Raw genomic sequence first — 25,323 nt, 5'->3', positions numbered from 1 at the left:
ATTATTGAAAACAGTGTAATTCAGTGGGACTCTTTGGAACAAAACATGACTATAAAGGCAAAACCATATTAAAAAAACACAATATTGTAGTTTACATCATGATTGGGAATGACAGAAAATTACTGTCATGAAATAATTTCATGGTATAAATAAATAAATAAATAAACAAGTAGAAAAAAATCTCAAATATCCAAACAGAATCAGATATGTTTTTCCTAAATACATTTACAGCCCAATGTACATAAAGTATGCCCTTGTTTTTCATTTATTTATTTGTTTTTTATATCATAATTTTATCCTTACACTAAGCTAAACAGTCTCCTAAAGCTGTAAGATGTACACAAATGGCTTAATTTGCCAGAGTACACTGACTGGTTGCCTTTTATTTAACCTCTGGGACCATTCAGTGAGCTGGAGGAAAGAATGACTATTCAAAAGTGCATGAGTAGAGTAAAATGTCCAAGCAGGGGTTGAGACTGAGTGGGCTGGGAAGACCTTTCAGTGAAATCAGAAGCAAAGCTGCATATGGTTTGTTTTTCATTTTGAGATACAAGGACATAACTAATAATCATGCAGAGCTGCATTCTTTTCATCAGTATCCCTAAGCATCATAAAAGCATGGCATATTTACAATATAATTTAAGTTTTATCTTGATAAAAAATGCATCATGTACTTAATTTTCGAAGCATGTCGTAGAATGTATAATAACAAAATCACAATTACATATAAATAATAAACTGATACACCGAGCGTCTGAAACTACTGTTCAGAACACAGAACTAATATAACATGACAGGATTATGAGAACTCAGGAATAATAATATTACTACTAATAATACTAATACTACTGCTACTAACAACAACAACAATAATAACAATAATAATGATACTGATAACAACAACATCAACAAAACAACAACATCAACAATACTACTACTACTATTACCACTATTACTACTACTATTATTATTATTATTATTTAGATTATTATTATTAATAATTCATATCTAAATGTACATCACCTCATATTTATTTACATTATTCATCATACATGTGCATGCAATGATGGAACTCTGTAGGGCTACAAAGCATAATACAAAGATTCAGAGGTATAATGAGAGCTCTAAAACACCTGTCATCTTGGCACTTCTTCTCAATGGGTCAGTTTCTCTTGTAAAAGACAATGTTCTCATACACTGACTCCTGAGTCTGTCAGAAAAAGAACAAGAGAAAGTTTAGAGGTGTTATTTTACACAGACACACACACACACACACACACACACACACTCCCCAGTGTTTCTGTACTAGCTGGCTCACCGGTCTTCTACTCTCTCCACTCCTGAGGTCTTTAGTTGGTGTGGGATTCCTCTTTCTGTCACAGAAATAAGCACAGTTTATTTATTAATGAGACACACTGTATGTGGATATTCCAGGTCATAGAGAATAAAATCTGTCAAACATAATTTTTGAGTCACTCACCTCATTGTCACAATGACTAGGACAATAATGACAGCCCAAAACACACTGACAACAGCAACAGTGACTCCAACTGCTGTATAATCTGTTTTGTTCTTCACTGAAAATGGACAGAGATGACAGGAATTGCAGACATACCATTTTCAGTTTAGATGATGAATCTTGTCATCACTCTAAAGTCAATGCTTTCTCCTATTAAAAAGTAACAATTTTAAAACATATACGCCATGAAACCAGCATTTTGAAAGCTTTTGGTTTCCTGTTATTCGGAGAGAAAAGTCAACATTTAAAAAAAATAATATTAAATTATTTAATAATAAATACCTCTGGGAACTGCTGAAATAATGTTTGACCTCTGAACTCCAATTCGGTTCTGTGCATCACAGTAATATTGTCCACCATCACAACTGGACAAGGTCAAGTTTATCATTTCTCCTTTGCCTTTGAAAGTAACTTCAGCTCCATTCTTTTTATACCAGGTGAATGTGTGAACTGGTGGGTTGGCATCACTGCTGCAGGTCAGAGTCACTGAACTGCCCTCCACTATTTCACCAGAGGGACTGATGGAGACTGTAGGGCTCTTTGGGGGATCTAAATTTTAGCCATATAAGTAACATTTTAACTAATTGCTTTTACTGAATATATAAGTTTTTGTCCTCTGATATAATTACCTCTAGAATTTTCTAGCTTGCTTACATTGATATACTCACATTTAACATTCAGGAACATTACAGTGGAGTTGTTATCTCCAATTTCGTTCTCAGCTCTACAGTAGTACTGTCCACTGAACTCAGAGCTGATGTTGGTGATGGTGTAGTTCTGTCCTAAACTTACAGCTCCAGTTCCATTCTTATACCAGGTGTATGTGTGTACTGGTGGGCTGGCATCACTGTGGCAGGTCAGAGCCACTGAACTGCCCTCCACTATGTCACCAGAGGGACTGATGAAGATGCTAGTGTTCCTTGGCTTATCTGTAAATTAAGACAAAATCCCTCACAGTTTTCCAAGTTACTGTCACTGATGTACTTGTGTGTCTAATGTTTAAGCACAGCACATCAGAGATATATTGTCTCCCACATAATTCTATGTTCTATGACAGTGCAATCCACTGAACTCAGAGCTGACACTGGTGATGCTATAATTCTGCTCTGAATTCCTGGCTTTAGCCCCATTCTTCATTTATCATGCGTGTATGTGCACTCGTCACTTTCATTGGATCAGGCTGATTGTTTTTGCCTCTTTGTCTCTTGTGTTGGATTATGTTTATTAGATACTGACTGATGCCTGGACTGCACCGTGGCTTAATAAAACCTGTTTGATCTTGATTAATTTCATGTCCTTAATGTATTTTACCTTCACTTTAGGGACTGAGAACAAGGCAGGTGAAGTTTTCAGCTGAATACATTTTTACTTATTAACATCTGTTCACATTAGGGGTCTCATTTCTTCTGCACATATTAACTCAGTCTCCCATAATGCATTTAGCCGAAGCATAAACTACAGAAACTCGAACAAATATTTTGTTCCCATTGAATAAGATATTTACTTTCAAAGAGAATTTAGACTGTACAACTAGAGAGAGAGGGAAGACTCTCTCATTATTCTGTCATATAGTCCCTGGGTTTCCCATTCCTGTGGGTCAGGGACATTCAGTTACAAATTCATATGGGCCTCATATCAAAACCAGGCCTTGTTCATGGGCCAGAAATGTGTGTATATATATATATATATATATATATATATATATATATATACACATATATATCATTTAGCTATAAACACACGTACATTTATTTAGCATTTGGGAATTTTAAACAAGAAATTGTTTGTCCAAGCAAGGTTAAAATGATGCTTTTCATGATCAGTTGTCCTTTTCAGTGTTGACAAAGACACACAACCACAACCTTTGTCAAGCTTACAATCAGTTTGCTGACAATCGGGTTTTGACTTTGTGTAGTAGGATGTTAATGATGCTGTAAAGTGGTATGATATATATGGTAAAACATCCCAGTGCCGTTACATTGTATATCATGTTAGTAACAGTGCTCATGTAATGCTTCTTGTCTAATCATATTACTTGACTGAAACCAACTGCTTCTGCACCACAACAGCAGGAGAAAATGTCACAGCTTGTGTCTTCAGATTGATGGTTAGCTCTTCTGATGAGGTAGATAGTGGTGTTTTTCCAGAATTTCCAACCCACTGTTTGACGGCTTTCCAGAAAGTAACTGAACCAGACATCTATGCCAGGTCTGGTTGTCATGGGTGTGCGCTTTGTATAAGTTCGGCCCTGTTTTGTGAGTGATAGTAGCTGGAAGCCAGTAGCAGCTTAGACCTGGACTGCTTGGCTCTCTGGATGACCAGATTTCTCTGCATTTCTCTACAGGTCTGGATGTGTTCTGAGTTGCGTTTCCATGAAGAGGAAGGTGGGGTGCCTTTGTGTTTGCATAGATTTCTGAAAATGAAAGGCTGCAAGACACTTTCACACTTTGGACTATACACTCCAGTGAGTGTGCTTGACTTCATTACTGTATAGGAACTGTTCCGTTTCTTTGCGACTGTGACCACAGTGGCAGCAGACCACATGTGAATGTCTCTCTCTGGGTCTGGATAGTATTCTCAGTAACAAGTGTTCTTCCACTGGTCCTGCAAAATCCATGGGAAGTCACTGTCAACTCATTGTCATTTGCTGGGTGTATTCCTGATGATTTGACAGGAGTGGCATGATTTAGCTGTGGCCTCTATTTCCAGTTCCAGTTCAGAGGATGAGAAATAAAATAGCCTCTCTTTCATCCTGGTAATGCTACAATGTCTTTAGTGCAGCTTGTCCAGACCTGATCTTCTCAGTTGAGGTTGTATGGTGCCACACATGTCCCAGAGGAAGCACTCTGCTGCATCATTGGCATTGGCTTGCATCACAACATTGAGCATAAGGAACAAAGCTGGATCCTGCCTTGTTTCTTTTTTTATTTGATACAACTTCACAGAGTTATCTTCCAGCATTTCAAAGCAAGAAATTTTCTACTTACGGTTTAAAAGATATACATGCCACTACAGCCTTCATAAGCCATGTGCAGCTAACCTGCTGCTTGATCTTATTGTTTAGTACACATCTTCAACATTTGTGATATGCCTTAAGTATTCAACCGATAGCTTGAGAAATTCACATTTGTTCTTGTGAAACCGAAGGTTGTACTCTTCAGCTGTTCCAGTGTCTTGTCTGGCTTGTGAGGATCCTCTTTGTCATCTTTATCTTTGGATCAAAGCATCTACTAAACAAAAAAATGTAAATGTAGATGAATAAAATTGTTAATGCAAATTTTTCTTTGATTAGGATATTACTTATGTAGCTCCCCAAGTACTTTCAATCTGTTCTACTGCAAGCTGGAACAATGAGGGCACTGACTTTATCCCAAACATTAATTGACACTAATGCAGAACCCTTATGAATGGCGATGGTGAGGTACTTTTGGTATTGCTTTTTGATGTGCATCTGCAAATATGCTTAACACAAGTCAGTCTTTCTGATTTTCTACCTGATAGTCAATCCAGCAAAGAGACATATGATGATGGTCAGTGGCTACTATTCAGCAATATGTACAGTATTCAGCCGCACTTTGAAGTTGCCACAAAAATTGAGATGCCTGTTTTTGGGCAGGCACCGTTGTGGAGGATCAGGGGATCACTCACTGTGAGACACTGGAATGACAGCGTCAGTCTGGACAACATGGTCAGCATCAGTCTTGTCCTTGAGTCTAAGTGCATAAGCAAGTTTTCCTGGCTTTTAAAAACTTTGGCTGATGGTCTGGATTCCTCTGGATTGACTTTCACTGTGATTCCTTTAATCCTTCCTAATCCTACATCAACGAGACCGGCAACCTTTGTCAGAGCAGCTGCTACCCCGGATTCATCAACTGACATTGCATGTAACGTTGTTCAGTCCAGCTGGCTTTTCTCCAGCCACTGCTTCCCCGGTCTTGAAGAATGAGGTCATGCGTGTTGTACTCAAGCAGTCTGTAGATGAAGATCTCTGGTTTATTGTAGTTGTGCTATCGTCAATGTAGTGTGTCATTCCACCTTGATCTCCCAGTTGAAAGTGTTGAAGACTGGATTCTTGAAGCTATATGAGAAGAAAACTCACTTCTCATTGTTGATTGGTTATCCCATTTGAATATTTAAAGAAAGTTAATGTTAACACATCAAATCCTTTTAAATCTACAAAAAAAAGCTTTTGAAAAAGTTCAGTCGTTGTAGAATATATTCTTATTTAGTGGATGGAAAACAATACGCTGCATAAAAAAGATCATCTTCACAAATGGTCTGTGGGCTTTCTTTGTCCATTATAACAATAAAGTGCAATATTTTCTGAAGCAATGTTTCACACCAAAACTCTACAACACCCAAATTCAAATTTGATTGAAAATTTAGAATAAGAAATAATTAAAAAGGCAGACTTCAATTCTAAAACACATCACTGCCCCCCCAAAAATGTCTTACCTGAACAAACAACACTAGCATCTTCCTTGTGTTCACAGTTGTGTGTTCCAAATCTTCCATGTGAGCACTGCTCCAGGGCGCTTTCACTTCCAGAGCAGTTAACATCATCCAGCCAGATTAATCCACTCCCCTCACCAAAGTGAGCACTCCCATGTACACTGAGAGCTCTCCCACATCCCATCTGTCTGCACACCACCTCAGCATCATTACTGTCCCAGGCATCATCACACACGGTTCCCCACTGATTATTATAATAGATTTCCACTCTTCCAGAGCAGGATGAGTTACCATTGACCAGTCTGATCTCAGAGGAACCTACTGAACAAAGTCAGAGACTGATATTATAGTGCACAGTTCATTCACTTTTTGTGATTCTGACACATTTCTGTGGATGTTGTTATTTCAGTGTCATAAAAGTCAACCACAGGAGTTCTATCCTTACTGGTTTTACTTTTACAATGATACATATCTTGTATTTTGCAGCCTGTAGTGCAGTCACATAGTGACTTCATTTTATTTTTTTTTTCCAGTATCATGTTTCTGTCAAACTTGGAATCATGTAAGCTATTTGGAATTTCTTTAGTGTTTAGCGCTGTTAGTATGCACTAGTGTTGAGAGTGAATGACTCTTTAGCGCAGCTTCTCAAGTTGTTAATGAAAGAAACAAAACAGCTTACATGTAAGAGAGTGGAAATGTTTCTCTTTATTAAGAAAAACCTTCCCCTTACATTTACGTTTACCCAGCCAAACTAGATATGGTAAGCTATGATTGTCAGTTAGCCAGATTGTTTGTAGCTGGTTGCTGGCTTTGTGGAGAAACACTTAAACATTTCTGCATTTCGAATAGTAAACATTTTCTTTGAGTAACTATAATGCTTCTCTCATGAATTTACCATCTCAGCCTTTCTGTAATTTTTTTTCTTTCTTCTTTTTTCTTTCTTTCTTTCTTTTTCTTTTTTCTTTTTTCTTTTTTGCCTGGCCTGTATCTGGAACGGGCCTTTACTTGCACCCCCGAGAATAATTTGTGACTCGGCCACTATTTGAGAATTTACGATACTTAATTTTATTATTCCTTAGCTGGAAAAACCTATTGTAAAATGATTTAAACTGAGCTAAGATTAATACAAATTCTAAGGAGTGTCCCTTCCCTCTAGGCAAAAACCTAAGCATCTTTCAGTTATCTTGCAGGTAAATAGGCAGCCAACCCATAACATTTAAACCAACCTGTAAAATAAACATTCGGAGAGTGGTTTTGATTGACTTGTCGTTGAACTTATTGTTGAGTGCATGTTCAGTGCTGGTCCCCAGTGAGAAAAATGTAGTTATCTAGCTAATCTTACAATGGATATTAGAAAATGGTTTAATAGGCCAAACACCTCTGGGTCATTCCATGTCATTTGAACTATATGCACCCACTATACCAAGTCAGAATTGGATGATAATGTTTTTGTCCTGAAGAAAACACTCTGACATGACATATCTAAACATTTTAGCTTCCTACTCCCAAACCTTTTCTGTGTAGAATTTATTTAGTACTTGTGAAAACTACCTTTGAAGTAAGCATTTTTCAGTCACAGTCATCTGACAGTGTTTACTGTCTGCAAGTAAGAACCAAGACACAGTGTCTTGTTGTCTCAAGACACTGAACATACCAGTTTCAGTCTCTACTGACACAGTCCAGCAATCTCCAGATTTCCAACAAAATGACCCGCAGCCAGGAAAATTTGTGAAAGTTGGTATTTTGGAGTGATTAGAAAGAGGTTAGAGGACCAACAGGATGCCATGGTGTTATTCATGAAAATGAATAAGTGCACTCATCACTTGAATTAGGGACAACTGGATAAATACTGGGTACCATTTGTTCACATCCTCCGAATAGTTACTGTACATAATATAGCAGGGTGATCAGCGCGACAGTGCACACTGTCAGATGACTGTTTCAAGGACTGCGAGAAATGGTTTCAGGCATTTATAGGAAAACAAGCATGACTTAACGTCCCTTTCAAATGTTCTGGTATTTCTATGTCAATGTTTTAGTCAATCGTATTGTGATGTTAATGCGGTTAATGTGATGTTCCAATTGTCTGAGGTATCGTCCATGAGGTACAACCAAAACAAGTCTTTTTTTTCTGTGACTAAAAATGAATCCGTCTATGTAAACATGTTAAACAATGTCTTCTAGGCATTACAGGCTTGAGTAAAAGTATTTTTTTCATTCACTGTTTGTGGTTACAGAATTAAACACGGCAATGACTACAAAAGTGACAATAAATCCGCAGCTCATGAAAGTTATTCTAGAAGGAACACATACTTGAAATTTTGTACATAATGTCTTTGATATATATAAAATGTTCCCTGAACAATTCATCTGCTACCAGGTGAAATGACCCCTGTCACAAAGTGACTGAAAAGCATTTTTCTAAATTTAGGTAAGACACTGTATCAACATTAATACTTTAATCGTTCCAGAGGCTATTTTTCCTAGATTGCCTGTAATCATGTGCAAAACTGTAAAAAATCAGCTCTGCACACCTTTATTTTCCTGACTTTTTATACCTCTAAATATGGTTCAGACAAATTTTGTAACCATATCTGGGCCTGTATATCTATTCAGTCATTCCATCCAGCATAAAACAAATTACAGATTTGGAATCTACAGGAAACACTGAATCAGCATGCCAAATTTCAGAACTCTGGCTGCATTTATGGCCAAAATCAGAAAAATGACTGTGACTGAAAAAAAAGCTTACTTTAAAGGTAGTTTTCATGAGTACTAAATAAATTCAGAAAAGTTTTGGGAGTAGGAAGCTAAAAATTTTGGGATATGTCATGTCAGAGTGTACTCTTCAGGACCAAAATTATCAGCCAATTCTGAGATGGTGTGGTGGAAAGATTTTCCTAATTTGGTTGAAATGACATGGAATGACCCCCTAGCCAGGTCTGTCTTGAGCATTACTCATCGAAGAATTTTGGTTGCAATAACCGAGCATTTCATAAACAGTGGTACTCAAGAAGGGAATGGTTAGAATACTTAGTGTCTTTGGATGTAGTCTTCTGCTTCTTCTGCCAAAAGTTTAGCTCTGGCACAGATAAGGCTTTTGTGCTATCAGGCTACAATAATTGGCGGCATGCAATGGACCCACTAAGGGGTTTATAAGACATGCATCCATTAAAGAGCATATTAAATACATGATTCTTTGAAAGTAAAAAAACAAATGTAGTGCGACAGGAATCAAGGTATTGCTATTAGTGAATGCTGGACAGCTAGAGATAAATCAGTTGTACATGTGTGCTACAACTGATATAATTGAGTTCCTTGCATCAAATAGGCTCCCTTTGAGGGGTACACTGGATGGTGTTGATTCAATGGGAGAGGAAGGAAGTGGGCTCTTTTTGTCATTAATGAATTACACTATGAGAAAAGATGCTGAACTTGCTCAAGGTTTCAGAACCATACCAGCCAATGTAACATACACTTCTCATGGCATTCAAAATAAGATTGTACAGTTAATGAGTGAGATTGTGCAGGAGTAAATCGCGAATGAAGTAGGAGACTCCTGATACACACTTAAGGTAGGCGGCAGTGAAAATATTTCCATTGTCGTCCACTATCTTAGTGAAAGCAATGAAGTGTGTGAGCGCCTGCTTTCTATGGCAATGATTCAAGAACTGGATGCATTGTCATTGGCGATTTGTGTGTTGGAACTAACTAAAATCGGCCTTGGCACAGACAAGATCTTAAGTCAGTGTTTCGCCAGTGCCAGTGTGATGTCTGGGAAAGAGGAGGGCATGCAAAAAGTGCTGCAGGACAAACTCAATAGGGAAATACCATACATTCCCTTTTTAACCATCAGCTCCTTTTAGTAGTTGTGCATGCCATGTCCTCTGAAAATGCTCTTCAGTATTTTTTTGATGTTTGTGGTAGTCTCTACGCAGGCCCGGATCTACCATATATGGTACTGGGTGAGCACCCAGAAGCACCAACTACCAGGGGACACCAATGCATCTGAGCTTAAGCCCTGTCCACACTAACCCGGGTAAATCTGAAAACACAGATTTTATGTAAAAACGTTTCTCCATACACACTATTGTTTCATCCCATTTTCCAAAGGTTCTACGTCCACAACAAAATGCTGAATTGCCTTGGTGTTACGCCATTTCCGGTCAACTCGGTTTTGATTGCATACATGTGAACAGCTGTCATTTTCTAAGGTAACAAGCTAAAGCTAGCAGCACTTAGCAGCTGATTAGAGAGCCTACTGTTACAATGATCCAGCCAAGAAGTGCCAAGGCAAGTTTTATTAAATGGACTGACGATGAGGTAGACTTACAAACTACTTGTTTGACCAAATCGTGTCCGAAATCGTTGCTCCATGTAGGGTTTGAACCACTGTTGCAGCTGTTTTCCATTACTTAATCACAGCAAATATAAAACTCATTTTCTATGTTAGAGCGGTGAATGTACATTGTTCAGTATGATGATCTGTAATTGAAGGTATATTAGTGAATTTGATATACAGAGCAGCATTGTTCGCATTTCATCTGTCATGTTTGTTTTGGTGTCTGGCGCACAAACTTTTGCCAGTGTCATGGCAACCGTACATCATCATCTCTGAAACTCTCCGTTTTTCCCGACCCTGCGTTTTCAAATTTATGCACTTTAGTTTTCGAAAAGTATCATTTTTGGTGGTGGAAAATGCTGTTTTAGTGTGGATTGAAGGGCTACATGGAGAAATAATTATGTGTTTTCAAATTTAGTTAGTGTGGACAGGGCCTTAATGTACCTATATTTATTTAAAAGCAAAACAGTCAAGAACAACAACAAAAAAACAGCAATCATATCAGGTTGTTTTAATGTGGAAGACTGTTTGAAACCATCAATATGATGGGTATAAAAGATTGTCATATTCCTGTTTACCTGTATGGTTATTTTATATTACAACGTAACGAAGGGCCCTCCCAAGGGGGCTATGTCATAAGGCTCAAAAGACGTCGATTTTGTCAGTTACACTACAAGGCATGAACCAAACTGCAAGTACTAGAAGAAGGACTTTCACAATCCTTCTTCAGCAAAAAGAAAACTGTAAGCAAAAAGAAAACTGAATATCCAAAGGCTGGATTGAAATGGTAGGAGTCTAGTAGCTTGGTATTTAACACAGGTGTGTGTAAATCTATGGTCTTTACGGGTGCAATACTTTTCATATGTGGTCTCACTTTTTTTGTTCTATAGTCGTACGAATAGGGCACTTGAGGTGTGGTGACACTGGGGCACCACATGGTGCTAATCTGGGCCTGGCTGTACAAGTTTGTAAGGAAATCCACTGTGACTGCTTAGCACACCGGAGAAACACTGAAAAGGCTCCTTGAACAACTGTGGACAGGGCATCTAGCCACAGTGTCGGTCATTGTGCTATGAAAAAAAATGTCAGCCTTCTGACCGACATTGATTGCTCATGAGGCGTGTTTAACACTGACATAAAACTTGAGACTTCAGGTTTGGCCAAGTTGGTGACTGAAACTGATTTCCAATTCATTGCTTCAATGGTACATAAGATCCTTCTGCTACTGGGTCCTGCAAACACAGTTCTTCAGGCCTAAGCAACTGACCTCTACACGGGGGTTGAAATTTGTGCTTAGTGTGATAGACTGCCTTGAGAAGCTGAGAGGTGATAGCGAGTTATAGGCATTGTAGGTCGGATGCAATGCACAGCCAAGTGCAAAATGGTGAAAATGTTTAAGTAGGGGCCTTGAAGACTTTGTCATGGAAAGCACAGTGGGGCAGAATGATGGGACAGACGAGACCGAATACAAAAGACTCTTCTTCAGCACCCTAGATGCTGCGATTGGAAAAATGACAGAAAGGTTCAGTGTGTGCAGCAGTCAGCTGATTCAATCTTTGTGCCTTAGATCCTAGCAATAAGGATTTTTTCGATACTACAATGGTTAAACCACTCCTGGATCTAACCAAAACAGATTTGGTGGAAGCTGAATTTTCTGTTGCTGCTCAGTTTGTTTGAAATGACATTGGTTGCTTTGGTAGGAATAACTGGTCTCCGCTTGATGTGTTGCAGCAGCTGTCTGGGCCTCTCACAGCTATGCCTACTGTTTAAATTGCATTTAGGCATGAGCTCACACTCGGAGCCTCTACAGCTACATGCGAGAACTCTTTTTCAACCATCACTTTCAGTCAGCATAGGAGGAGCATGTTACACCAGAGGAAAGTCCAGTTAATCCAACTTGCATGCAAGTGGGATCTTACTTTAAGATTCAGAGAGAATGAATGGAAGTTCAAGTTATTTCAGAGGTTCAACGCAAAGTCAAGGAGATTACAGCTTTTCTGAAATGGTAGGATGGTGTAAATTTTGACCTACTCCAAGCTTTGCATATTCTTGGTGTGTTTCAGATGTGAAATAATAGAACTATAGGGTGCGTGATTATTCGACTTATATTTTTGTAAGCGTTCATGCTCCCTCTCTCTCTCTCTCTCTCTCTCTGTGAGTGAGTGAGAGAGAGAGAGAGAGAGAGAGAGAGAGCGAGAGAAAGAGATGCTAGCAGCAGGGAGAGATGAGGAGAGGACAGGAGAATTAAGAGAGTGACAGAGAATGAGGACAGGAGAGGAATCCTAAAAAGGAGAGGGACTAGGCAGTGGACTAGGCATAGGGTGAATAAAATTCCAACCTCTCTCTGCATAATTAAATTTTAATAAGTCCATTCAAGCCTGCATCATGGTAACTCAGACCGATCTAACACTGGAAAATGATCCCCCTTGGCAAATCTCAAATGCCCTCTCAGTCATTGCACCGTGTGACTGGCCCTGTTTTAAATAATTTCTATGCTCAAGATTCAGAGCTTGGAACAATAAATAGTGTTTTTCAGAATAACTGTGATTTCACTGGGTTCAGATTAAATGAGGTAATGGTTATAGGTAAGTGATATTAGTATTTGGTCTAATATTCACTGTGAACCATTAACCAGCATTTATCTGTACCATTGGCACAACAACACAGTCATATTAACCTGAAGTACTGCAGTCCTTCTTGCCAAAGAAGTAATCAAGTTTTTTTTTAAAGCCTCTACGTGAGTATTAATCATTGGACGTTACACACACAGAAATAGTTAAAGTTAAATAAGAGCACTTACCAGCCATTTCAGACATCCACAGCACACAGACTGTTGGAGGGGAATACAGTGGAGATGTTATGGGCTTTTATGGAGTTATATTCTGAAATCCAGAGTTAAGTTGACCCCGGTGAATTCATTTATTTATTTAAGCTGTGACCCAGCTTCACAATAATGTGTACAAATTTCCTCCATAACTTGAATGTTATTTTAGAGTAGATCCATGGATTTTGAATAGAACAACACTTTGGTACTGAAATAAAAAAATAATATGTATGTATGGTAATGAGCGCACAGTACTCAGCTATCATTTTCTAGCCAGCAGAATAAAGGTAAAATTCTAGCCAGCCTGCTAGACTAGGAGGATTAAGGTGACATTTACTTCTAGATACTCTCTCAAATCTGACATATATAAGATAAGCCTGCAGAAAAAACAGGAGGGAAGTAATTTTAGTCATGATAAGTCGGTCCCCTTCCCCAGACTCCTAACGGACTCTTATTTTGGTAGCGGTCTTGTGTGTGTGTTTACTTCCTGGTTTGTCTCATTGATCCTTGCCCACCTGTTTCTTGTTATCTCCTTAAGTCCTGTGTATTTAAACCTCTGTTTTCCTCTGGTCTTTGCAAAGTCTCGTGTTCTCTCCTGGAAACATTACTGAGCCGTGTTGTATTTTGACTATCCTGTTTTTTTTTTATTTTCTTGCCTGTTCGTTTGGATATTGCCTCTTGGATTTTCTATGACACTGTTTTTGCCCCTGATTGACCTAGTTATCAAATTTGTATGTTATTGGATCGTCCTATATTAAACTCTGCAACTAGATCATGTCGTACTTGGTGTTTTGTGACATTGCCCATGTTTTCCACTCCTAAAGCTGTCTTTACCCAAACATCTTGCCTCAGCTCAAGTCAGACATTTTGTCAGCAAGTAATGGATGAGCCAAAGCTTTCTGAATTCATCCAAATTGCTAATTGGAATCCAAATTTCATCAGAAATATATCATGAGTTTCAAAGTGTTTTAAATGACAGACACTTGTCGGTCAACAAATTTTTTAGATACAAATGACTCTAGTGATTCTAAACCTATGTGTGAAGGTCAGTGGGTTGTTTATTGATTATATTTGTGCATTCGCCATGCCGAAACCTGACATCAATAAATTCATATACAATGAGATTACATCACCCCCTGAGAGAATGGAATTTATGGCTGATGTTCAATGAATCAGATTAAATTGATCAAATAACAGTTAACTGACCACTCATAGACAGGTGGTTTAAAAAATGCTGATATTATTTGACCATATTTCTGTTGTTTCTCTTTCTTTCATCTTGGTTAACCACTCAATTTTTATTTCTGTCCCAGCACTGCCCAGTCTTAGTCGCCTTGTTTTCAGTCATTTGCATCATTTCTATATTCCCTTTGGACTGTTCTATGAACCTTTTTCAGTGTTCTTTTCTAAAAATTAATAAGCATGTTATTAAACCCACTGACCTGCGTAAGGGCTCTCCTCTCAAAGCAGAAACCTGTCTGTGTGCTGTTATACTGTGCCTGGAGTTTAAAGTAAATATTCAATATCTATTTAACATCTCTTCCATTGCATGTTTTTACACTTTACATTGTACATTGGGAATGTACTGCAGTAAGCAGCCTTGCAGTGAAACGCTATTCTCGTCTATTTCTTGTTTGTGTTCCCCAGCACAATGAATCCTTCCCTTCCTAATTTGTTTTATCTTCCCATTAACAGGCCTTGGCTTAATTCCCTCTGTTCTATAACCCTGCAGTTCTCCCCCTTGTTTGATTTGTGCACACAGAGACACAAGAGTATGAAAGGCTGTGGCCTAAAAGTTAGTGAACAGGGCTTGTGACCGAAGGGTTGCTGGCTCGATTCCCAGAGGAAGGAATGCTGCTCCTGTGTCTGGTGTGTGTGTTCACTACTGGTGTGTTGGATGGCTTAAATGCAGAGGACAAATTCACTGTTCACAGTGTGTATGTGCAATCATGGAGATTTACCTTTACATGAAAGGGTATTACATTATTCAACCCACAATGAAATGAACCATGAAAAAGTCTTACCCAGAACAGAGCAAAGTGATGTCACACATTTGAGGTGCATTGTAGCATTACGTCTGTAGAAAAAAAAAATCTCAGTCAAAGAATCATGGTCGTAATTCAGTTTTTAACAGTCACTTGGATAAGGGCAGGCAGAGAAAATGCTGCAATCTCACTTATCTGCTCATCGAATTAAATATATTATGTCATACAAGCCAAGATTTTTGCTGATAATTCTGTTGCACTGAATTACTGAGTATATCAACCGAAGTTCCCTTTAAGAATGATCATGCATGAGCACACAACCATATCATTGTCATTACTGTTTTTTTTTTTTTGTTTGTTTACTGGTTTATTTATTCAGCACATTAAGTAAATTATAGACTTGTTTATATTAGGGAATGTTAAAGAGTGAAACATACTTACATTATGAGACGTAGAAAAAGGAGATGTTGACCTGACAGTCTCTACAGTCAAACTGTGTTTAAATTGTGGCAAATATCTATGAACATCAAATGAAAGCAGGAAGAAACAAGTTCCTTCTCAGTGTTCAGCTGCCTAAGAAACTGTCACAGTATTTAAAAGCTGTGGTTTAAGCACAGTAAACACGTACAGAGTGAACTGGGACGTATTTATTGAAAAACACTCTACTTTAATTTTGTTATTAAGTGGTAAATGAACGTTACATGTTTTGGCTCAAACACAACCGGTAAACTAAACTTTAACAGATTTGGCACATGATTTCAAATCTAATGTTTTACATAACTTTAAATGTTGTCAATTTGTGACTTAAATTCCTTTTTATGACATACATAAATGTGAGAATTCATCATCTCAATCATCTGTGAGTCTGAACTGGGGCTCTGGAAGAGGATTTTGATGTAAAATTTCTCACCACAAAAAAGAGGAAGTGCCAGCTGTAAGTTCAGACCCGCACCACTGAACTGTTAGCCATACACTGATGTTGTCATGGTAATTAGAAGACATTTTACATTTTGTGTTCCTCTTCAATAATTTGCATATAAAAATCAGTGTAGCTTAAGGGTCTCTGGAGAAGATTTACAGAGGAACACAGACACAGATGAAAATTCACCCTTCAGACTGGTCATATTATGATAACAGTCATCATACTTTTAGCAGTAGCCTTATAGCGACCGCCACTGCTTATTATCCAATAGACTGGGATTGTATTCAGAGACACAGTGGTTATTTGTGAAGTACACAAATATGGTGATATAGCCCAGACCTCCAGATCACATCTGATACTACAGGCCTCCACATCACCTCTGATACTACAGGCCTCCAGATCACCTCTGATACTAATTTAAAAAATAATCAAACATTGCTTTAAAAAAACAAACAAACAAACAAAAAAACCCTGAGGAACAGCTTCATTACATAAAATTCTTATTTATCAGAGAACATTCCTCCTGCTCTACCTGTAATAAGATACCAATGGGTCCTTCATACTCCATGTCACCATATTATTCAACCATATCATTCTTTGTGAAAATGTGCAGAAAATTTGCAGGAAACGTCAACAGTAAACAACTGTTCTACTGCACTGGAATTTTTTACTGTGAAATAATGTGAATGTGAATTCTGTGTTGTGTATCCCTTTACTGGTTATTTATTTTTTATTGGTGAATAGTCGCTAAGGCTTTTAACATATGTTACACCAACACTATGTGTTTTATCCAGTGGCGGTTGGTTCTAAAAATGGGGGGGGGGGGGGGGGCAAACTGAGGCACTTCATAGCTCAGCCAAAAAAAAAGGCAAATGTAAAAACAACACAACACACTGTAATGTTGCCTCAACACTGGCCAGTAGTACTGCTTAAACATAAGTTTTGCTCTCCTTTCCTTCTGATCGGCAAATTTCTTAATGACTCTGGTTAAAGTCAGTCAGCTCAGTCACCAGCCTCTTTTCCATTGACAGCATGGCCAATGCATTCAGCCTCCCTGTCTCATGGTGTTTCTGAGAAAAGTTTTAATTCTTTTCAAGCTCTCACTCTCACTATGCCCGCGCAAGGCCAACTCAAAGGCTTGACAAAATTTTACACAGTCTGTTATTCTCAACAGAATCATTTTTATGTGAACCAAGCAATCTGCCAAAAGTAATACCATGAACAGGTGAGCTTTTTTTAGATTAACCATAACATTTCCTTTGTACACACACAGGCGTAAATTAATAGGCTTAAATGCATAGTGAAAGGCACTGCCTTAGCAAACTCCACAACTTGAAGCGGGATTTCCCTGCACCACGTCCAATATTTCCGTATCTGGACAGTTCGTCAACCTTCATCCCTGACAATCACCAAATTAACACAACACCGCAATTTACCGAGGTAACAAAATACGATGTCTGCTTCTCTTAAAAGGCCAATCTGAGCTCGTTGGTACTATGCATGCAGTTCGCCACACTGCAACTCTATGCTAAGTTTGCCTACGTCTCGTCCAGTATTTTCATGTCAGGACAGCTTGTCAACCGTTATCCCTGACTTAATCACCAATTTAACACAAGACCACAATTAAAAGAGTTTGTTTTTTACTAAGCATGCGAAATGCTTTCTGACATCGGTGAATTAGCAACACTGCTAACGTGCTTGGCACACATGAACAAAGACATAAACACATAAACGGTATTGCTCTTAATGACACGATCGAGCTGCTCTTAATTGGGCTACCATTAGCCATGTTGACTTTGAATATGACAAGTTTGCTGGCTGCCCCGGTGATCCCTACACCAGGTTACATATGACGAAAGCACGTTAATGCAAGCTGTCCCGGAACCCATATAGATTGCATTGCATTGCCTGCAGTTCGAAAAAATTGCCTTAACATGAGAATCTATCAGAGAAATCTGGGCGATTTTCAATCAGACTGAAATTGCCCAAAAGGGGCGGTATTCCACGAAAAACGATGTGACGCTGATTGGACTATGATATTCAGAGGCTGGACAAACTGTCTAAAACAGTCACAGCTAGCAAGAGAAAAACAGGCTGGATCTTCCTCTCCTCAGGTGTGTCGATGTTGTGCCTACAGGGCCTCTCAAGCAGTATCACCTACTTCTGCTAAAGGTCGTAACTTGTTACTTGCTAAATTATTTCCAGTGCAGTGTTCAGATATATGTTTCAAATGGATAATTTCTGTCCTCTGGCACCATATAACACATATTCATATGTGTTTTTATTCAATGTCTTTTTATTTGTTTTTCAGGTTGTACACAAGCATACATTAATGCATCCATTCACTCCATTGTACAAATATTTTCCCTTTCCCCATATTCCCAAACCAAAAAAAAAAAAACCCTCCCTGTTGCACCATCCCACTTATAAATCATGTCTGTCTTCAGATTCATGTTGGGTAATCATTCTTACAATCCTAACATATCAGGTTTATACAAAAAACAAAATGGACAGGTATTCATGGAAGTAAAATTTCAGTAGTATCCATCTTTTCTACATAGGACAAAAAAGGCTGCCATATGGTATAAAACTTTAATGCACATCCTCTTATAGAATATCTAATTTTCTCCAATATCAAATGATGCATAATGTCGTTTATCCAAATTTTAAAGGTTGGAGTGAACTTTATCTTCCCCTTCAGCAAGATACATCGCCTGGCCAGCAGAGTTGTAAAGCTTAGTATGTTTTCAGCATGTTTAGTTAGTTGGAGATTCTGTGGAATAACCCCTAATATAGCAGTAACCAGAGATGGTTCTATGGGTGCTTTCAAGATCTCTGACAAAACCTTGAAAATTGATCACCAGAAAGTACTCAGTTCTGAGCATAACCAATACATATGTAAGAGGGTGGCTGGTGCTTGCTCACAACGGTCACATGTGGGTTTGATGTCTTAGCTAACCTTACATTAGACCAATGTAAGTGTGGAAGAATTTTGAATTGAATTATTACATGTTGTAAACAGATTGAGGAGGAGTATCTTATTTATGGCATTTTGCCATGTTTCGTCTGCTAATTCTGTATCCAAATCCTCTTCCCATTGATTTTTTGTTGACATAAAAGCATCAGAACTGTGCGAGTTTAAAAAAAAAGAGTATATAGTGCCAATTATTCCTTTGGAATGTGGGTCGATTCCTATTATTGAATCTACTAGACATATAGGTGGTAGGGAAGGAAAATGAATTGAATTTTAAGATAGTAAATTCCAAATCTGCAAATATCTATAAAATGGGAGCATGGGATGTTAAATTTTTGTACTACTTGTTCAAAGGACATAAAATTACCCTGACAAATGTCTCAGGTTCGATTCCCAGCCGGGTGACCAGGATCCTTTCTGTGTGGAGTCTCCCCATGTCTGTGTGGGTTTCCTCCGGGAGCTCCGGTTTCCTCCCATAGTCCAAAGACATGCAGGTTAGGTGAATTGGAGACACTAAAATGCCCCTAGGTATGAATGTGTGTGTGAGTGTGTTTGTCTGTGTGTCTGCCTTGCGATGGACTTGTGACCTGTCTAAGGTGTTTCCCCGCCTTTCGCCCTATGAGTGCTGGGATAAGCTCCACCACCCCCCGTGACCCTAATCAGGATAAGTGGCTTAGATAATGAGTGAGAGAGTGAGTTAATTCCTCGGCAAGTACTGTTTTAAACTCTGACCTGAAGAGCGTGACGATATCTGCTCTCAGTGAGGAAAGGATTTCAGTCTTTATGTCCGCCATACTTTGGTCCGACTGCGGAGTGCCATTTCCTCCAGTATACTTATACTTCCCTAGCTTTTTAGAGGCCATTCACATGACAATGTCGACGTCCAAGTCATAAAAGATATTAATATAAAGCTCAAAAAAACAGTCTGTAACTTTTTATGAGTGTAGGGCGGCAAAATAATTTTTTTTTATCGAATTATCAGCAGAGCTAGCTGATACCTGTCTTACTCCATCACCTCCTTGTTAGCGCCCCCATATTCATATGTGTTGGCTAAATGAGAGTGAATCTGCAAGTGAGTCTGAAGGATTTTTGCTGGTATTCTATATTTCAGGGTTTAATTAATGTCCACAAAGGGAAATGTTAAGCTGAGTTTGGTTCCATCACACACAACCCACTCATGACATCATTAAACCTGATAATAAAATATTTGCAGACCCGAGTTGTGGTACTGCAGTCAGTTCACCTTGTCAGCTCAGGAAAGGTTGATAGATATTGTCAGCATGCCTTGACAGTTAGATGACAGACTTAATTTTAACTTTCACATATTTCCTCTATACAACAACCTATCTGCATAATAGCTACACAAAGAAAATAATTAACATAACTGATAATGGATACTGAGTCTAACATTTGATCTCCAATTTCAGTTGTATTTTAGATTTTTCAAATGTTTACCATTCTACTGTAAACTTACTAAAAATCTTCTGTCTTAAAGCATTACTCAAATTCTACTAAACAAGAATTCTAAAACCTAGATTCCTATATTGTCCATTTTTCTAAATATTTTGTTGTAGTGTTTCTTTTGTAATGGTGTTTCCTCTGTTTATGTGCTTTCACTTTCTGTTTTTTTTTCTTTTAAGGGTGTCATGAATGGAATGTTCTAAATTGTGTAAAGTTATAGTACAGAAAAGCACTCAAGTGCATAGGCAAATGAAAGAGATATTTCAGTGGAGAATTATGTTTAATAGTAAATATGACTCTCTGAGATATTAAATTGTAGTCAAGGAAATACACCAAAAAACATAGAAAAAGAATAAAAGGACAGAGTTGCTATAACTTCAACTTTAATTGCTTTAGAGCCGGGTGACTCACCTCGGAAGAGCCACCCTGATTGGTAAAGTAGAGAGATTAAAAAAAAAAAAGAAAAAAAGAAAATATGTGATAGGATTTACCAAAGTACAAACACTGTCAAACACAGAAAGATATAATTCTACAATAACTCCCCACAAATATTATAAAAGTGTGATTAAGACAAAACATGAACGCTCATGTTTAAAGACTTAAAACACAAATATGTGTATTATTGAAACATGGAGTGGCAAAGCAAAACAAAAAAGAAATGGAAAGTTTTGAAACTATACGTTTTCTCAATCTCACGACATGCCACATTTTTGAAGAACTTCACACATAAAGCTCAGTTGATGTTCACTGACCAGTAAACTTGACTTTGTCTTCTTATCCCAGTCTGCTTCAGCTAAATGTGTCTCCATGGAGACTCTTTCTTCTAAAATGTTTCATAAACTGAGTCCTCAGGAGTTTCCTCAACTGCTGCATTCAAATTCTAAGAGAAAATATAAAATAAAGACACAAAATACCCACAGAGAATATTCCAGAGCACATACACGTTTACTACACACAAAAACAAACATTGTACCTTTTTGCCATTGTGGCAACAAACAAACAAAAAAGTAACACTTTTGGTCACATAAATGTCAACACTTACAGCCAGAGTACCATACTCAGCCGATCTGGTGCTAAGGTTAATGTTTTCATATGTGTTCTTAGCAGCATTGGGATTGACATTCTAGAGAGAGACAGAGAGAGAGAGAGAGAGAGAGAAAGAGAGAGAGAGAGAGAGAGAGAGAGAGAGAGAGAATGAGAGAGAAAGAGGGTCATTTGTATGACCACTAATGTTTGGGAACTACCTTGGAAATAGCGCTGTAGATGTGTTTTATATTTGATTCACTGCATCTGTGGTAACAAGCTCACCTGTCTATTTCCCCCTCTGTCCTTACAGTCTCCAGCTGAGTACCTCTTTCTGTCATAGGAATAAACAAGATTATTTATTGATGGGACAGATTGTATGCATTGATACTGTATATTGTAGACAATAAACTTAGACAAAAATGATTTTTCAGTCACTCACCTCATTTTCAGATAGCCTAAGACAATAATGACAGCCCAAAACACACTGACAAGAACAAAAGTGACTGTAACGGCTGTGTAATGCGTGCACTCCACTGAGAAAAGAAAAAAGATGAAAGATTGACATATAGGAAATACCATTACCCATTTAACTACGTAGTTACAGTCATTTTTACCTTTAAAATAAAAGTGTAAGTGTGTTTCAGACATGTGTTTTAAAAGGTGCAATTTGTCCCATTAATTTAAAAATATACAAATTGTACATTACAAACTAAGCAGCCACATTCAGACATATCCATTATGGGTTAATTGTGGGCAGAGTTAAAATGTGGAGTTAATGTCAATTTTACAGGAGATTTTTAGAGATTTAGGATTCATCTCTTGGTGTGCAACCAAGGCGTGATGAAGCATATTGTATGTATAGAAATTGTAGCATTTGAAAAGAGCACTTACCATATGCTGGAGTGGACCAACACATAGGAAATGATGGAGGGAAATACAATGGAAATGTTACGGGTTTTTATATTTCTACAGACACACACACATACATTTGTTTGTCTAACCCACAAGCCAGTTTATTTGCAAACTGCAAAGATACAGTTTGAAAACTCCTACATAGTTTTGCATAAAAGAGCTCTCAAATTGTTTAAGAGGAAATGTGCGTTGTAATGAATTAATCACACTACTGAAGCTGAATTGGATACTGAATTTGTATTGTTTAAATACCACATCTCACCACAACATGACTCAACAGTATTGTGTATTCATTAGTTATTTTAGCTTGAAACCTATGCTTGAAACCTAATCCTAATAATGTGGTTTGTTAACTAATGCTTCAGTCACCAAAGGGAAGCAAAGGAAACCAGGAAGCAACACAAAAATGACTCACAGAGGGGGAGAGAGGGAGAACCAGGGTATGACAAAACATATTACATGGACATAGATTTTAACATTAGAAGAACATTTACAAGATGCTGGAGTGGACCACCACATAGGAACTGTTGGAGGGAAGTACAACAGAGATGTTGTGGGTTTTTATATTTCTACAGAAACACACAGGCAACCTGTACACATAGATATATTTGTTTGTGCACCTTCACAAGCCACTTTATTAGCAAACTAAAATGCTACAATTAGAAAAACCTGTTTGAGTACAGCAGGACATTGGAGTGGCATGTCTTGAAGTTACCACTCCAAGTTTGCATTTCAGGGCATGTGAGTGAGGGGAGGTACCCTGAAAGTCAAAGGATGGTTGTGAGCCCCATAGTATATTTTCATGGCAGTCAAAAAGGGGCTTGAAACAGTTTAGGAAGTCCATGCTGAGCAAAAGCATCGTGTCCTCATGGGAGGCCATATAGACAGGGTGCTTGGCTGCCAATTGCCCAAGTGTTAATTCAAGCCAAACCACACCCTTGAGTAGTTGTGACTGTGTGCTGCCAAAAGCTGTGAAATTCAGGTCACTGGCTTGAAGCTGCAGCGGTAGACCCTTGACATGTGACTGTCTTTGAAGTTCACTAAAGAGTGAATGGGTCATGAGGGAGACTTCTGCTCCCATGTGCAAGAAGGCTTCCACTTCCATGACATTTAACTTCACCTTTGCATGCAGTCTGTTGGCTGGACCTTTTCTTATCAGTGGGCAAATCTGTGTTAATCCATTTCTTGCTGGCAGCAGGGAGAGTTCATCCTCTGCAGCTGGGGTCAAATCCAAAGCGGGGTGGATGCAGAGGCAGGGAACCGTCATCGTGAAGAGCTAAATTCACCTGTTGGAGTCTTTTTCTTGGGTGACTTCTTTTTCCCAGGAGACTGATCAGGTAGTGGTGTTGAGACCACTGTTTAGCTCTCAGTAGTGCTTCTATGGCTGTCAGTCTGTCACTTAGAGATTTCATCTCTGGTTGAGGGTGACAGTTGTGGTTGTTTGGACGCTTCCGCAATGGTGAGCAGGGCTTGCTGTAGTGGTCCTTGGCAGGCTGAGTCCATTTCTCTGTGTGAGGCTTGTCAGCTGCCTTGGTTTGGCGGGCAGGTTGCTGTCTGCCTGGCCGTGCTGTTGCAGCATTAACAGCAAACACCTGTGGTTGTCTTGGTGCTGCTGTTTTCCTATGGCGAAAGCTGTGCCATACCCGCTCTGCAATGTCCACTACTCGAAGGGGCGGCATAGCTGATCTCTCAGCTATCCCCATGACAATATATTTAATATCGTCATGCAGGTTCTCTATGAAAGCAGTCTGCAGGCTCTGCTCATAACCTTGGGGGTAGCGGTCTCGCTGACAAATGTTGACAAGGGCGTCTAGATAATCCCTTGGGTTCTCATAGCTTCCTTGTTTTCTCTCTGCCAACATTCTTGCTGTGGTCAGGAAGTTGGTAGGAGGTTGGTGTTTGTTTCTGAGAGCTCGACACAGTTCATTGAATGTGGGCTGGTAATTGTTGAGATAGTCGACAGCCCAGATTCTAGGACCTAAGGTCAGGGATTGTATCAACAGGTTGATCTTATCTTCATCTGTCCTCAGCCGCAGGAAAGAAGCATGATAAGCAACCAACTTTAGATATGAGTCCACAGAATAGTCCTCCTTAAGGGGGTCAAATGGGTCGATGTTGGCAGCTGTGCTGGCTATGACATCGGGAGAGGCGTGGTCTTCCCACCTGGAGGATTGTTTCTGTAGAGAGGCACCCTGGGAGTTGGAGTTCAGCACTGTAGTACTTAGGAGGGGCCGTTGGTCCTTCAGAGAGGTGGTGGGGCTCTGGGAAATCCTGCTGGATGCTAGAGTGAAGCCCCATTCTTGGTGCCCTTTGTCACTTGGCACTCCTTTTTCAGAGGTGACTTGGCGCGGGGGTTCTCCCAAGTTAGGTGCCTGGTCCAGTTGCTCTGTGGAAGATGCAGGGCTGAGCTTGGGCTCTAGGGAGGCGTGTTGTCCTTCCATTCTCCTTCTCAGCGCCATCAGCTCTTCCTCCTGGACTCTCAGTCAGGACTGAAGAGAAGCATACTCAGCCTCCCTGTACTTCAGCCTCTGCTGAAGTTCCTGTTCAGTGTCCTCGGCAAGGGATTTTTGCCTTTTGATACTTTCCAGTTCGGCCTCCCAGTAGCTGAACTGGAGATGGAGTGAGTTGAGCTCTGCTCTGGATCGAGTCAATTCTTGGTCAGCAGACTGCAGCTGCTGTTTTGTTGTACCCCACACTTCTGCTTTCAAGCCGAGGGTTGGGTCATGCTTCAGGATGTTCATTAAATTTGCCATCAGTGTTTCCTTCAGGTACTCTCCAAAGGCCTGAGTGGTAGGGGTGGTTGCTCTTGGAGATTTAGGGGAGGGGGAGAGCTTAGCTGATGCTGGGGCAGAAATGGTCTGATCTATGTGTGAGTGTGTGTGCCGACCCTAAATTCCTAACGTGTT

At 39.1% G+C, this 25,323-nt stretch overlaps 1 protein-coding gene across 1 annotated transcript in view; it reads right to left on the bottom strand.

The window, feature by feature from the left end:
* Positions 1–1,162: 1,162 nt before the first annotated feature.
* Positions 1,163–25,323, bottom strand: part of LOC115819389 (B-cell receptor CD22-like) — a 64,475-nt gene continuing 40,314 nt past the window's right edge. Inside the window, exons 2-6 of the mRNA XM_030782945.1 lie at positions 2,188–2,448; positions 1,919–2,068; positions 1,481–1,577; positions 1,319–1,373; positions 1,163–1,210 (exon numbers count right to left, since the gene is read on the bottom strand). Coding sequence (XP_030638805.1) covers positions 1,163–1,210; positions 1,319–1,373; positions 1,481–1,577; positions 1,919–2,068; positions 2,188–2,448 — 611 coding nt within the window. The remainder of the gene's footprint in view (positions 1,211–1,318; positions 1,374–1,480; positions 1,578–1,918; positions 2,069–2,187; positions 2,449–25,323) is intronic.

The sequence above is a fragment of the Chanos chanos genome, chromosome 8 (genome assembly GCF_902362185.1).
Source record: "Chanos chanos chromosome 8, fChaCha1.1, whole genome shotgun sequence".
In the NCBI taxonomy this organism is placed as follows: domain Eukaryota; kingdom Metazoa; phylum Chordata; class Actinopteri; order Gonorynchiformes; family Chanidae; genus Chanos; species Chanos chanos.
Note: the sequence above shows the minus strand (reverse complement) of the source record. Positions and strands in the feature narration are given on the sequence as shown.